This window comes from Tupaia chinensis, unplaced genomic scaffold (assembly GCF_000334495.1).
Source record: "Tupaia chinensis unplaced genomic scaffold, TupChi_1.0 Scaffold000314_1, whole genome shotgun sequence".
Lineage (NCBI taxonomy): Eukaryota > Metazoa > Chordata > Mammalia > Scandentia > Tupaiidae > Tupaia > Tupaia belangeri.
Window position 1 is genome coordinate 4,247,004 of NW_006159807.1, and position 16,478 is coordinate 4,263,481.

General features: G+C 39.9%; 1 protein-coding gene across 1 annotated transcript in view; it reads right to left on the minus strand.

Annotated features, from left to right (window-relative positions):
* Window positions 1-16,478, minus strand: part of MAP3K20 (mitogen-activated protein kinase kinase kinase 20) — a gene marked incomplete in the record, with an annotated part of 221,492 nt that overhangs the window by 48,977 nt on the left and 156,037 nt on the right. Inside the window, 2 exon segments of the mRNA XM_014588849.2 lie at window positions 5,081-5,216; window positions 13,975-14,081. Of these exon segments, the coding sequence (XP_014444335.1) occupies window positions 5,081-5,216; window positions 13,975-14,081 (243 nt within the window).

The window sequence follows — 16,478 nt, forward strand, 5'->3', positions numbered from 1 at the left end:
TTATTTACTTCCATTTACTGTTTATTATAGCCAATATCAATACTATTTATTGGAATTATTGAATAATTCACTTATAAACAAAGTCTAGATTCTGTTTCTAACATTTAAACTGTGTACAAGTATTGGGTTGTTGGTAAAGTCATGATGCATTTTAATATAGAACATAAGAAAAAATATGTCATGATTTTTCTGACAGCTCAATACATAAACCATGTGAAAACTGGGAAGGAAGAAAATGAATATTACGTTTAGATTGCTACCTCTTGCTGTTCTCTAATATTCAAGTTTCTTTCTTTTAATAGAACATTCCAAGTATTCTCCTTCTTTTAGTAGAACATTCTTTCTAAATATTCTCCTCACAATGATTACAGACATTTATTTCTGCCATAATAATTTTAAACAACCTAGTCCCATAAATGTTTTAACATGTTCATTGTAGAGATAAAACTGTAAAAATATGAAAAATGTTACTACCCTTTTTTTTAAATAAACAAGTTATTAAGGCTTATATTTCTGGTGTGGTAAAAAATAGATAAATTTATAGTGAATAATATAATTCTCAGATGGCATATACTCTAGGTGTAAAGGTACTTAATACTAGGGACCAATTTCCTATTTTTAAAATTGAAGTTGAAGATAAGTTTTTTAAAAATTCCTCAGTCTTAGGAAAAGACTTGGAGTTGTTTGTACAGTAGTAACTTCATGAAATTCAGCTAAAAAATACTAGCTAAATGGGGACAAAAATGCTTTAGAGTTTTAAGCATTAGAAACAATCTGATTTCCCCTGTAGTCAAACTTCCCAACTTTTCAAATTTGTTTTCAGTTGTTAGACATTCTTGGGAACTCTTTGTTGCTTGTTTATTTTACTGTGTTAGACTTTCAAGATCTCAGCAAATGTCTCTCAAATAAACTTTAATTCTTAAGAGAAGTAAAATTTTGGTATCAACCTTCAACTACGATGTAAAGAACATTTTCCATATTTTTGCATGGAGAATTCATCTTCCCAAATATTTTTTGCTAATGTTTTATTTTTTTTTATTTTTTTTTATTTATTTTTTTGGAGAGATTTTTCACTGTAGGGCGCGTGCGCTCGCCAGACAGACAGAGAGAGACATAGAGACAGAAAGCGAGAAATCACCCCCCAGGGGGGATGGTCACGCCGCAATCCCTTCTCCTCCATTCTCCTCTGGGGATCTTGGGCACGCACGCACATGCGCCCGGCGTGAGTTTTAAGCCACCGGGTCCGGGGCACGAACCGCGGTCGACTACGTGGGAGTCCAGCGACATAGCCATTACGCTAACTGCTGGTTCCCGCTAATGTTTTATTTTTAAGAAAGAAAATAGTGTTCTTGGCATTAATTCAATAATACAATTTTTAAATGAAGTTACATAAATGTGAAACTTTAATAATTAAAAAAAAGCTGCAAACAGAAATCCTAAGCCTCTAGCTACTTCCTTTTAAAAAGATTTATTTTATCTTCCTCTCAGAAATCATAGTTAAACTCAACTAGAAACTGATGTGAGGATAAAAGAAAGCACCTAGTTATAAAATACTTAAGCATAAACTTTCCTTCAGGAATAGCAGCTCTAAGGAGAAGAAACATTAAAAGCAAGTACTATAAAGAAATAAACCTTAGCCCCCATAAGTAAAAAAAGGAAAATATCTCCTTGAGATTGTGCTTCATGCTGGCCATTGTTAGGTGGTAGCCCTCAGAGCAGTCTCTTTACAGAAACTTCTCTGGAGTTAAAATGCAAGCATACAACCTACTGAGTACTCACAGAGTTTTCTTATTTATTACACAACTATTTTACTAATAGCAATAATGTGTGCAAGACAGCCCATAATTTCGTAGCAAACCTCTTGCCAATAAACTACAGAAAGGTACTAAAGCATACTCTAATAGGTAGTTTAAAGTTTTTTCTTACAATGCTATATTAGAAAGAGTCAAGCCATGCAATGCCTTATAGCTTAAGATTTCAATGCATCTAGAAAAACAAAACAAAACAAAACAAAACAAAACCCCCCAGACTTCAGAAGACATGCTGTAGTGACAAGACTACATTTTGCTCCTGCCCCTTCCCAGCTCAGGGAGAAATAGTGCTTCAGGGCAGATCCCCAGGGAAAGCTTCCTAGGTCTGCCCACTGGCCCCAACTCAAAACAGGACATTGCCCTCAGCTTCTTTCTTGACAGCCACGTTAAATTCTCCAAACTTAGAACATGCGGTACCTTTCTGATGCCCCGCAATAGTCTTGGGTATAGGAATTCAATTCTTATCTTTGGGATTCCTTGGATAACTTAAGTCATTTCAGGAAATGCTAAATCTGATAATAAACATGTCATTTCATTGTATTTTTCTTTCTGGCTATCAGGTTGCTTCTCCACACAAGTTGAAAAAGGACACAAATTATTTTATTCTTTAGACACTGGAAGATATGCATGGGGCACTGGCTGCTTAACGGAGATTAAGACTTACAAAAAACCTTTCTGAAGATCACAAAATGATGGGGTATAGACAGTTTCCATAGCAGCTATCAAAAAATAATGTAAATGGAGGAACCAGCAGTTAGCGTAATGGCTATGTTGCTGGACTCCCATGTAGTCAACTGCGGCTCGAGTCCCGGACCCGGTGGCCTAAACTCACGGTGGGCGCGTGTGCATGCGTCCCCAAGATCCCGAGAGGAGAATGGAGGAGAAGGGATTGTGGCGTGGCCATCCCCCCCGGGGGGTGATTTCTCACTTTCTTTCTGTCTCTTTCTGTCTTTCTGGTGAGTGCACGTGCCTTATGGTAAAAACCTCTCCAAAAAAAAAAAAAAAAGAATGTAAACATGTAAGTTTGCTTTTAATCTTCTATTGTGATTTTAAGTAGAAAAATATTGCCCACTTACAGCTAAACCAGTTATAAACTTTTACTTCATTCTTGAAAATGATGAATCATTTAACATAGAAAAAATGCTGAAATTTAAGATATCATAGAGCATATAAGCTAAGGTTAGTGTATAAATAGTGAAATCCTTAAAAAGAATTTCTATATTCCTCCAAATACAAGACTTGGGGCGGGGGGAAGGGACAAGGTATTTCCTGGTTGTAGTTAATAGTGGAAGCTTGTCCCAAGAGAACCCTTTTCCCAATGTTTTGATCCAAACACCATATTGAGTAAAAAATATTAAAGTCTATCACTTACACATCATCAGGTTAGCTCTGGTTTAGAAGAAGAAGTGGCTCAGTTTTGACACATAAAGACTTAGTTAGCTGCCTTGATGTTCTATTTATTAGCTACTGATGGACTCTCAAGAGTTAATGAGCATTTAGGCACATGTTCTGGGGCTCTAACAGATGGTGTGAAAATACACTGGGTTTTATTTTTGTAATCCTAATATGCAAACACACTGACAGCACAACAGTTCTTAAGGAAAGAGCCAGAAATAGAATAAGCTTTTCTTCGAAATTTCTGGCATTTTGTTAATTGAAATTAGATATGAACACTACTTGACTCTACATGCGGCCCCTTTAACAGACCAGGGCAGGAGAGGAGGAGGTGGCAGTGGGGCAGGGAGAAGGCGTGCCATGCTGCCATGCTCAGCCTTGCAAAGTGCTGTATTTGGAAAGATGGGGAACAGGGAGCATACTCACCGGGGTGTTGGACTGCTCTGTCAGTTTCTGCTCCCACATCTTTAAACGTCTTTCTCGTTCTTTAAGCTCCTGCTCTTTAAAGCTGAGATCACGCTCTAGTTTCTTTAGCCTTTCAAGAGTTGCCTCAATTTCACACCTGCGTAGAGGTAATTGGTGTAAGTCTCAGTTTTACTTAAGAGATTTCAAACGCTTAGTGGGTCCATCAGAATGCTATTCACAGTAAAAGGCTAATGCTTTTAAATCAACCAGGAAACAATCAAAGAAGGATTCTTTCATATCCTTAAAAATCAACAGGTAGTTTTGGGACCAGCAGTTAGCATAATGGCTATGTCACTGGACTCCCACGTAGTCGACCTCGGTTCATGTCCCGGTCCCGGTGGCTTAAAACTCACTCCAGGCACATGTGCGTGCGTGCCCAAGATCCCATGAGGAGAATGGAGGAGAAGGGATTGCGGTGTGGCCATCCCCCCGGGGGGTGATTTCTCACTTTCTATCTCTTTGTCTCTCTGTCTGGCGAGTGCACGCGCCCTATAGTGAAAACCTCTCCAAAAAAAAAAAATCAACAGGTAGTTTCTAGTTTGGAAACAAAAGCTCAAAATATTTCAATAAAGCATTGAAGGACCATCGGGATACAGCTATATGAGCTATAGCGCTGCTGGCCTGGTTTGGCCATTTAACAAATGCCTTCATCCTGTAGCTCTTCACAGTTGACAAAGCACTTTAGTCTCATAATAACCCAGAGGAGAAGTGCTAATCTCATATTATAGATAGGAGATACTCAGATATCATAGAGCATATAAGCTAAGGTTAGTGTATAAATAGTGAAATCCTTAAAAAGAATTTCTATATTCCTCCAAATACAAGACTTGGGGCGGGGGGAAGGGACAAGGTATTTCCTGGTTGTAGTTAATAGTGGAAGCTTGTCCCAAGAGAACCCTTTTCCCAATGTTTTGATCCAAACACCATATTGAGTAAAAAATATTAAAGTCTATCACTTACACATCATCAGGTTAGCTCTGGTTTAGAAGAAGAAGTGGCTCAGTTTTGACACATAAAGACTTAGTTAGCTGCCTTGATGTTCTATTTATTAGCTACTGATGGACTCTCAAGAGTTAATGAGCATTTAGGCACATGTTCTGGGGCTCTAACAGATGGTGTGAAAATACACTGGGTTTTATTTTTGTAATCCTAATATGCAAACACACTGACAGCACAACAGTTCTTAAGGAAAGAGCCAGAAATAGAATAAGCTTTTCTTCGAAATTTCTGGCATTTTGTTAATTGAAATTAGATATGAACACTACTTGACTCTACATGCGGCCCCTTTAACAGACCAGGGCAGGAGAGGAGGAGGTGGCAGTGGGGCAGGGAGAAGGCGTGCCATGCTGCCATGCTCAGCCTTGCAAAGTGCTGTATTTGGAAAGATGGGGAACAGGGAGCATACTCACCGGGGTGTTGGACTGCTCTGTCAGTTTCTGCTCCCACATCTTTAAACGTCTTTCTCGTTCTTTAAGCTCCTGCTCTTTAAAGCTGAGATCACGCTCTAGTTTCTTTAGCCTTTCAAGAGTTGCCTCAATTTCACACCTGCGTAGAGGTAATTGGTGTAAGTCTCAGTTTTACTTAAGAGATTTCAAACGCTTAGTGGGTCCATCAGAATGCTATTCACAGTAAAAGGCTAATGCTTTTAAATCAACCAGGAAACAATCAAAGAAGGATTCTTTCATATCCTTAAAAATCAACAGGTAGTTTTGGGACCAGCAGTTAGCATAATGGCTATGTCACTGGACTCCCACGTAGTCGACCGCGGTTCATGTCCCGGACCCGGTGGCTTAAAACTCACGCCAGGCACATGTGCGTGCGTGCCCAAGATCCCATGAGGAGAATGGAGGAGAAGGGATTGCGGTGTGGCCATCCCCCCGGGGGGTGATTTCTCACTTTCTATCTCTTTGTCTCTCTGTCTGGCGAGTGCACGCGCCCTATAGTGAAAACCTCTCCAAAAAAAAAAAATCAACAGGTAGTTTCTAGTTTGGAAACAAAAGCTCAAAATATTTCAATAAAGCATTGAAGGACCATCGGGATACAGCTATATGAGCTATAGCGCTGCTGTCCTGGTTTGGCCATTTAACAAATGCCTTCATCCTGTAGCTCTTCACAGTTGACAAAGCACTTTAGTCTCATAATAACCCAGAGGAGAAGTGCTAATCTCATATTATAGATAGGAGATACTCAGGTTAGTTGATCAATATCACCATTAGTAAGTGGTTAAGACAGCACTGTAGCCAACTCACTGGCTCAATAACCCAAGCAACCAGTTGACTACACTGACTCAGTTTTCTTGGTTGTAAAGGGTGGTTGTTACATTACATCAGCTCCTCAACTTGTTTGATCCCATGACTTACCTTGGTAGCTTGTTAAAACACACACAGATTGCTAATACCCTTCCTTGTGGGGCCTAGGAATTTCTACTATTTAATAAAAGATCCCGGTAATTTTTACAGTCAGGCAAGTATAGGAACTCTGGTGCCAGATGAACTCTGAGGTTCTTTTTAACTCCAATAATATTTAAAAGAAATTCCCTCCTTAGCCCCCATAGGCCAACAACCTCACCAACTGGAACAATATGCCCCAGGGCATAGACCTGTTCTTCCTAGGACTCAAAGCTGGTAAGATGGCTCAGTACAGACTTCCTCTCTCCTTCAGGGCTGTCACAATGTTAAGTCTAAATTTATGCTCTGAGAACTGGAAGTGCTTTCTTTTGACTTTCTGGAGAGCCTGTAAATAAGCAATAGTGATGAAAGAAAGGGGGGGGGGGGAGGAGAAGAAAGGAAGAGAGGAAGAGAGAGAGAGAGGAAAGGTTGGAAAAGGATGCAGAAGGAAGAGACTGGAAACAGGTGACTGTTGTCCATGATCTGCTAAGTGTGGCTGCCAGTTGCCTGTGGGTGCCGCTAAGATGACCCTGAAATGTAGAGTACATTATCATGATTGAGACCTGAGTATTAAAAGTAGAGGCCCCAGGCCTCTACTCTATATTAATAATAAAGACATGTAATCAAAATCTGCCTTTTTATATCCAAAGAAAATCAGAGTAAGTGGCAGCTTATTGCAATGTTCTTATAAATGAATGAAACAAAAAGGTTCTGAGTATCAGTTGGCAAAATCGAACTCAGGACAGCTATAAGGTGGGATATGGTTTGGGCCCAACACTCCGCTTCCCTGCTCGTCTGAACAGTACCTCAGAGAAGGGAGGTAGCAACTAAGTGTGAAGAGCATCTGTGGCTCAGCTATAATGCAAGTGCCCTACAAAGCTGGAATGCACAGATTGGTCTAAAAACACGCTGGGTAAATGCATAGGTTCCTGGCACCCTTAGGAACTGGAGGGCTGGGGAATGGGGATCACGGCATAAGGAGACCCTGTTGAAGGTGCTTCTCTCTCTCTCTCTCTTTCTCGTATATGCACATGCATGTGCACATGCTCTCTACCATTAAAAAAAAAAAGGAATATTGCCAGGGGCCAACAGAGGGTGTGGTGGTTAAAGTGCTGGATTCTCACATGGCTGACTACTGTTTTGAGTCCCGGACCTAGAGGCTTGGACATGACTCTGGGTGTGTGTGCGCAGGCATACCTAAAATCCCAGGGGGAGAATGGAGGAGGAGGTGAGAAATCACCCTAGGAGGCTGATTCTCTCTCACTGTCTCTCTCCAGTGAGTGCATGTATCCTATGGCGAAAAACTAAAAACAATTGCTCTGCCACCCACAAATATCAAAGCACTGTCTCTTTTATTGGTGTCATTAGAGCAGTCATATTACACTTCCTACAGAAAGGAATTAAATCAGCAATCTTTCAGAATTCTAACTGTATCACAAAATCCAAATTTTATCCCTGATATTGACAGAAATATGCTCACTTGCAAATTTATTTTATTTTTTCTTTCTTTTAAAAAAGAATGGCTTAATTTTATTTATCATTCTTATTATCTGTTTAAATTTGCTACAGGGCACACATGCTCAACAGAGAGAGAGAGAGAGAGAGAGAGAGGAGAGAGAGAAAGTGAGAAAGCAAGCTGCCAGATCCAGGAATCAAACCACAGTCAGCCATGTGAGAATCCAATGCCTTTACCACCATGCCAACTGCTGGCCCTCTTTTCATTTTTCAAATGAAGGACTGACGAAAAAAAACAATGTAGAAAACCTTGGCCAGGAACCAGCAATAGGTGAAATGGCTATGTCGCTGGACTCCCATGTATTTGACCATGGTTTGAGTCCCAGACCCAGTGGCTTAAACTCACACCTGGCGTGTGTGTGTGCGTGCCCAAGATCCTGAGAGGAGAATGGAGGAGAAGGGACTGCGGCGTGGCCATCCCCCCTGAGTATCAGTTGGCAAAACCCAACTCAGGACAGCTATAAGGTGGGATATGGATTTGGGCCCAACACTCCGCTTCCTGTGGGTGATTTCTCGCTTTCTGTCTCTCTCTGTCTCTGTCTGTCTGGCGAGCAGACGTGCCCTATAGCAAAAATCTCTCCAAAAAAATAAAAGAAACAAACCCTGACTGTCTCTTCCTCAGTCTATCTCCTCAAACCCAACTCCCAACACTGTTCCCCCTGACGCCCCAGAGTGTGAACTAGGGTGAGAGTTATTGGCTGTAAGGCCACAGTCCAAGCCTGAGGACAGAGGACAAGAGACGGCTGCTCCCCCTGCTATTCCCTTTGTTTTTGTTGGTGCATTGTTTTGCATCAAGTGCAATTGTTGATGCGTTTATATAACCTCCTGGTTCTTAATTGATGGAAATTATGGTTTTCTCTTAAACCAAATCCAAGCAGAGTTGATTTCAACGTGTATCAATTTTCCATATGCTCCAAAAAGACAATGAACTGATTATTTTCTTTCATTAGACAGAACCTATTTTGAAATAAATGGTCAATTTGTAAAAACAGCAATAGAGCATATATATTACATGATAAATATATAATACATATTAAATCTAGTGTTACATATTATTGGTTAGGTACTAATATCCAAAAGGCCAAAATTATATCTTTGATCTCTGCTTTTAAGAAGGCATGCCATGGTGAGAGTCCGTTGATCACCAAGGGAAAAACAGGAACACCAAAGTATTTCGCCAAGAGACCCAGATACCAGGGTCCTGTCCCGCCTCACGGGCTCACTTGTGCCGATTACCACAGACCTACCGATGGTCGCAGGGGTTCCTGAAAACTGAAAACGTGTCCAGCAGGATGACATGCTTCCTGTTCTTAATACTCACTGTCATTATTACTAATCGGTCAACTTACTTCAAAAGTAAGTTGAAGATCAAGGATGAGGGGGAAAAAAAAGCTAAGCATACAGAAAACAAGAAATGGAAGATCATCTGCTGACAATAACATGTTTGTTGATGTGATTGATTGAGACAATATACAGGGTACTCTGGGTGGAAAATCTCATTTTGTATGTTGTAATGATGTACAGTGAATGAATGCAAATAAATAGATTGAAATAAAATAAATAAATAAATAAAAAAGTAAGTTGAAGATCTGATGAACAAGGAAATGTCTGACAGTAGATTTCTTTCCTATTGTTTACTAGGTCAAGGGAAAGAATACAGTTTATGTGGCTTTTAATGATCTTGTTTTAAAAAGAATTTCCAGAACGATCACTTAATTTTCTAAAAATAGATGCTCCATCTGGTCTGTGTGTAGAGAAAGCTCTACCAGAAAGCAATCATTTGCCAGAAACTCCACAGAAGGACTGGAATCAGACTTCCCTATGACTCTAATTTATAAAAACACCTTTTGGACCCTAGTCACATGATTTCAGACAGCAAACAGAAGTGTGGGGAAAGAAAATTCTCTGAATGTGTTGTCCTTTGAAATATCCAGATAAAAATAAAATAGGTCTTTTTGGCACTTGGCATATTGAGTAAGACAGTCTTTTTTGCCTTGATAAAATGGTCGTGTCCTGTAATATTCCTCTTTAACTTAAAAGGAAAGTCAAGTGAATACTGCATGCTAATGAGCAGACAGCATGACAATGACCATGAGTTCAAAACAGCGCTGCAGCACACATGTACAAGAGCTGGCCCATGTCGCCAGATCCACTGTATGATCACAGGCCACTGCCCCAACCTGCCCAGGCCGCAGGGTTGGCATCTATGATATAATTTAGCATTGCTATGCGGATTAAAAAAGATAATCCAAATGAAATACAAGCCGCTGGTAGAAACTTAATAAAGGACAACTGTGTTTATTACTATGATAATTCCTAACGTCATTCCCCATGTTCATAACTAGTTGCCAAGCTAAGTTACAACAGTTTTTCTGAAGCTGTGGTTTACTGGGTCAGGTATAAATACATATTCTCTTTCCAGCTCTGAGAGCAGGACTAATAGCTTCTGAAAGAACCATTGAGGAAGTCCCCTACACAACGGTATGCGTTTTACTAAAATATTAATGCATCAATATGTTTTACCTTTGGTCCCACATTCTCTATTACCAATTTTCTCTAATTTTTCATCTGAAGGCATTTTAAAAATTAAACTTATTCATCTACTCCAGGTTCAATGTAGAAAATGTAGATGATGAAGATTTATAAATAGAAAATATTTTTCCATAATCCTATTACCCGGTGGGTATTTTCTCTAGGTACACAAACATATACACATCAGTGTATGTTTATGTTATAAAAAAAGGAATCATTCTAAATTTACTACTGACTATGGCCTCTCTCTACATGTACAGATTTTAAGGCGAGGTCTCACCATGTTGCTCCCGTCTACCTCAGCCTCCCAAGGAGCTGGGACCAGCCATGCACTGGTGCGCATGTCTTTATAACCCATATTTTACAGTTCATGTTATTAGATTTGTTTTCATCATGAATAGCTCCATGTGATTCTCTATAGGAAGATATCATCATTTAAAAATACCATTCCTTTTTTTATTGCACTATGCTACTTCTTTTTTTTTAATTAAAAAAAAATTTTTTTTGGAGAGGTTTTTGCTATAGGGTGTGTGCGCTTGCCAGAAAGACAGAGACAGACAGAGAGACAGAAAGTGAGAAATCACCACCCAGGGGGGATGGCCACACCACAATCCCTTCTCCTCCATTCTCCTCTTGGGATCTTGGGCACGCATGCACACGCACCCGGCGTGAGTTTAAGCCACTGGGTCTGGGACTCGAACCACAGTGGACTACATGGGAGTCCAGCGACATAGCCATTATGCCAACTGCTGGCCCCCACTATGCTATTTTTAGTTTTAAAGTTCTTCACAATGCTTTGCTGAACAAGCGTCCACATCTTCCTGCACAGCCGTCACATTTATTTCCTTAGGGATGAGGTGGTCGTGGTAGGATTGCTGGGACAAAGACCATTTTCAGGACATTCGATGTCCTTGAGAAACTGGCCTCGAGAAAGGTAGCATTTTTCCCACCAGCAACACATGAGAAGGCAGGTTAACACTGGATATTTCATAATGCAAATTTTTACCAATCTGATAAATGAATTACAGTCTTTTATATTTATTTGATTACTGAGGTTCAATATTTTTCCACGTGCTCATTAACCATTTGATTTCTCTTTTTGTGAACTACCTTTTTATATCCTTTGGTGCGATGTTTTAATTAAAATGCTATTTAAAGACAGTAAGTCACTCTTTGTCCATCTTAGTGATTTTCAACCCAGTGGTTTTCAACATGTGCTCTGGAGACCCATGAAACCTTTTCAAAGGATTCTAGAGGTTAAACTGATTGTTGCAATGACACTAAGACAAGATTTGTCTTTTCTATTCTTATTCTCTCACAAGTATAGTTTCCAGAGGCTTCATGACAATTGATAACATCATAGGGCAAATGCAGAATCAAGATTTATTCATATTTTTTAAATAGACCAAAAATACATAATTAATTTTTTCTAAGTTCTAATTTTGAATGTGGTAAATACTGAAGAATATAACTCACTTAACTAAAAGTTCTTTGGAGTCCACAATATTTTTTTTTTTTGGAGAGGTTTTTGCTATAGGGCACATGCGCTTGCCAGAAAGACAGAGAGAGAGACAGAAACAGAAAGCAAGAAATCAGCGCCCCCACACCCCCGGGGAGGGGATAGCCACGCCACAATCCCTTCTCCTCCATTCTCCTCTGGGGATCTTGGGCACGGACACACATGCGCCTGGTGTGAGTTTAAGCCACCGGGTCCAGGACTTGAACCACAGTCGACTATGTGGGAGTTCAGTGACATAGCCATTACGCTAACTGCTGGTCCCCACAATAATTTTTAAGAATATAATAGTCCTGAGACCAGAGGTTTGAAAACTGCTGATTCATGATTTGGGGGAAAAAGTTGTCACAGTACGTCATGTGTCCTAGAAATTTCTTTTTGGTGGATAGTGCTCTCGGCCACATGGAGGTTTTAAGTGAAAAACTGACCAGCTGTCCTGTTTTCAAATTTTATTGACATACTCTAAAAGACTCCTTATCTCAAGGGTATTAATACCAGTGTTAAAATTCTACTAATCCGTTGGGTAACAAGTCAGCATTTCCTCAAGGAGCCCTTTGTTGTATTCTCAGGGCAGATCAGATTTCACAGTGACCTCAGAACAGTAAGGGAGTAGTTATTTGCATGTTTACAGTGAGTGGTTTCCAAGTGGACACTCTGCTGGGGAGCTCCCTGAGAGCTGGGTTTGCTCTGCTCCTCCTGCAGCCCTGTACCTACAATGGTGTCACCCGTTCTGGCACCAGCAGAACTTCAATGAGTATCTCAATGAATGAATGTAAGAAGCACTTTTATCGTGGCAAACAACTTCCATGCTTGTATTTTCTTGTATAACATTAGTGTCTTTTTATATTATTTCCGCCATGGTATTTTCTTCTTTCTTTCCCAAATAGTTATTGATCAACTGCTGTGTTTAAGGCATGTTCTAGGAGCTGTGGGTACAGGGATGAATAAAAGAGACTGACTTTTTGCTTCTCTTACATGTTAGCCAGTGAGGCATTAGTCAACTAGCTGCAGAATCACCTCCTCATTCCTCTAGCAGTACAGGCTACGAAGGAAATGTCTCAGAGCACACAAAGCAAAACAGGATCTGGCCTCTAAGCAGGAAACACTTTCTTGAAGATGTGTTATTTCTGCTGCTATCTAAATGACGAATAGGAGCTAAGCTCAGGGATGGATACCAAGGGTAGTGTGCAGATGAATAGAAGAGTTTTAAACAAAGGACACAGAATTTGCAAAGACCCTGAACAGGGAGAAATGTGCATCTGGCCAGAGACCAAAAGCCAGAAATTAAGGAGTAGAATGATGCTCTTCAGAGGAGGCTAGGACTGTCCTGAGAGTCATCTTTAGTATTTGGGTCTTTGTCTTAAGAATGGGAACTCACATACTGATTTTAAAGGGGAATGACCTGATTAGAATGGGCACAGATTTCTTCCTGTAGGAGGTAACTATGTCTTCTGTTTTGCTTTGCTAATTATTCTAACCCAGATAAAAAGACCTTCAAGCCCAGACTTGAACTTACAGTATTAGTTTTGTATCCCAGAACAAAAATTCACTTAACTCATTGGCCCTAGACAGATATTTCAAAGGAATGAAAAATAAATAAGGTTATTGTAAAAACACCAACCATACAGGAAGTCCAAAGCAACATCTAACAATAGGAGTAAACATCAGTCATTTTTAAAGCGCCTGCAGTATTCATTTGGCGTCAGCAGATGGCGTAAGGCGTCATGTTACTGCCACGGATGTCAAGAGGAGAAAAGAACTTACTTCAAATCTCTGCTGAGTCAGGGGAGGAACAATGTCAGCTCTAAACATGCTATTTATATTCATGCACCATGTGACCTGGCTCAAACAGTTTACTCTGGGCTCACTTTTTCCGCTCACACAATACCATTCTCTTATTACCATTTGTCTTACACTTAATTTTTAAAGGGATTTATAACATCCAAAGTTTTGTTTTTAAGGTGCTTTGATAGTCTCCCTACCCTCTCCACTAGCAGATGCAGTACTCTGCAAATTTCAAAGCAAACAGTATTTTCATTTCTTCCGGGACAGAGGCCAAAGCTTCCTGACACCGAGTGTGTATAGAAAACTGTCTGGTGATCATCTTTTTATCTCATAAGATGTGATATCACCATTCTTTCCAAATACTTAGTCCCTAAGCAATGAGCTTAGAGAACTCTTCTTGTTTATATATGAAATTAAGGACTTATTAGATCTCTAAACATTTTTTTTTTCCCCTAAGCTATGCTTAGAAATCAGAACCGTCACCAAGGTTTTCAGTTCTCTTCTTCACTGAGGCTAGTTGTAAGACCATCAAGCCAGGGGTTGTGGCTCTGGCCTCAGGGCCACCCACCTCCACTCGGCCTTGTTGTGCAGGAATGAGTTACACTGGTCAGGAAGGTTCGTGTCATTTGACATGGACTCCAGAATCGAAATGATTTGCTTGAATGATGGCCGTTTCTGGAGGAAAAAAAAAAAAAAAAAAAGTCATCACTTGTGGGGACCTAAGAAAGGAGATTTTAAAGAATAAAGTAAATATCTATAGGCCTATAAATAAGCCCAGCCTACTATAACAAAGTAACAGGATACAAGGTCCTGAGGTAGTGGTCCTACAATGATCAGATCGCTCAGGTTTATGGAACTATATTCTTTATTCTCAACTAATTATTCATAAGAACAGACTCAGTGTTTTTCTATCACATGGCCTAACAATGGAGATAATTAGCATTTTTCTGCAGCTGAAAAGAGTATTCTTTCTTTTGGATATGATTAAGTCCTCTTAGAAGGAAAAAGCTAAGTCCCTTAAAAATCTATGTAAAAAGTAAATGGCAGGAGGCCAGCCAGGTCGCATAGTGGTTAAGGTGGCTGGTTTGAGTCCCAGACCTGAGGGCTTGAAAAATATGACTGGTGTGTGTAAGTGTATGCTCAAAATCCTGAAAGGAGAAATGGAAGAGAAGGGATTATGGTGTGACCATGCCCATGGGGAATGCTTTTTCACTTTCCCTCCTCTATGTGTCTCTCTAGTGAGCACAGAAGCCCTCTAAATAATTAAAAAACAATAAAGCAAAAAGTTAATGGCAGGGGCTGGATGGTGGCACAACATTAAACATGACTCTCTGTAGGGCTCACCCACATGAGAAGGTTCTGGGTTTGTGCCTAGAGCCCTCCCTTGAGAACAAGGGCATGTGTGTGCCCATGATCAAGGCCCAGCGGACAGGAGGTGGATCATCACGTCAGGACTCTGCTGGAGGGTGCTCTCTCTGTGTGTCTCTCTTTCATGGAGGAAAAAACAATACAAAAATAAACTTAAAAAATTTAATGGTAGAGTCTGTGTGGTGGGTAGGCTAGTGTTCACTTTAAACTTCTTTCGGCTTTCCTGTATATTTGAAAATTTTTTTAATCAAATGGGGGGAGTGAAATCTCTCAGTTATTCCATTGGAACTAAGAAAATTTCCCAAATTAGTTGACCAGAATAAAAATCCTCCAATTTTAAAACTACCCACACTTCATTGTTCTGTTTATCTGACACCCTAACTAGCTTTCCTTCTGAGATCATCTACAGTACTATTGACTAGAAAGGGAAAAAGGAAGTGGGTATCTGTGTTTCTTTAGTTACCAGTAACTACCCTCGCCTATTTCTTTAGACTCTACCTGGAGTTGAGACAAAAGAGTAAAATAAAAATGGAGAAATATAATAAAAGGATGAGGCACATTCTCTCTTCATCATGCCTCATAATTATACCATTTCTGAACAAATTACAGTTGCAGCAATTAAAACATGCATTTTAATTTAAGAGCACAAAAACAAGAAGGAACAATGTTGAGGTGGCTTGCTCTCAGGACTTGAGTACTTCCTACATTAGTGAAAAAGCAATTTTTCCATTTCTTAGAAATATGAAACTGGGATATTTATTGAGTTCTGCATACTGTTCTCTTCTAAGGGCAAGCACATGTATGTGTGTGTTTTACGAAGAGGACATAGCAGCTAAATGTTACTGATGTGCATTGAGCCTTCTAATAAGCAAAGAAGAAAATATTTTGAGTAGGAAAGTTAAAAAAAAAAAACAACTCTGCTGTCTTCTTTAACCTTGTTTCCATCTTAATTTCTCACATCAATGCCAGGTTTTTGTTTTCTTTTTTTAAAAATATATTGTTCGCAGAGGAACTAATTAGATAATAAACAGAGGATTTTCACTCTGCTGAAAAGCAGCTGGAGGAGCTATGAATTTTTAATAACATTCACCTTAGTTGAAGAATAATGAAATATAAAGAATGTTCTTTAAAAATTAAGATGGGAACAAGGTTAAACTCCTTTGTGACTGAATGACATGCATGCCTAGGAAAATCTTAATTTTATAAATAGAATCTACTCTCTCATGGAAATGATTCACATGAATGTTCAAAAAGCAACAATGATGGGAACCAGCAGTTAGCGTAATGGCTATGTCGCTGGACTCCCATGTAGTTGATTGTGGTTAGCATCCCGGACCTGGTGGCTTAAAACTCACGCCGGGCGCGTGTGCGTGCGTGTCCAAGATCCCAAGAGGAGAATGGAGGAGAAGAGATTGCAGCATGACCATCCCCCCTGGGGGGTGATTTCTCGCTTTCTGTCTCTATGTCTCTCTCTGTCTATCTGGCGAACGCAAACGCCCTATAGCGAAAACCTCTCAAAAAACAAAAACAAAAACAAAAACTAAAAGCAACAATGATGGGGCCAGCAAGTGGCATGGTGGTTAAGGCACTGGACTCCCACATGGCCAGCTATGGATTGAGTCCTGGACCTAGAGGCTTGTTTTCTCACTTTCCCTCTCTCTCTCTCTCTTTCTCTCTGATCAAATTTTAAAAAATCATCATAAT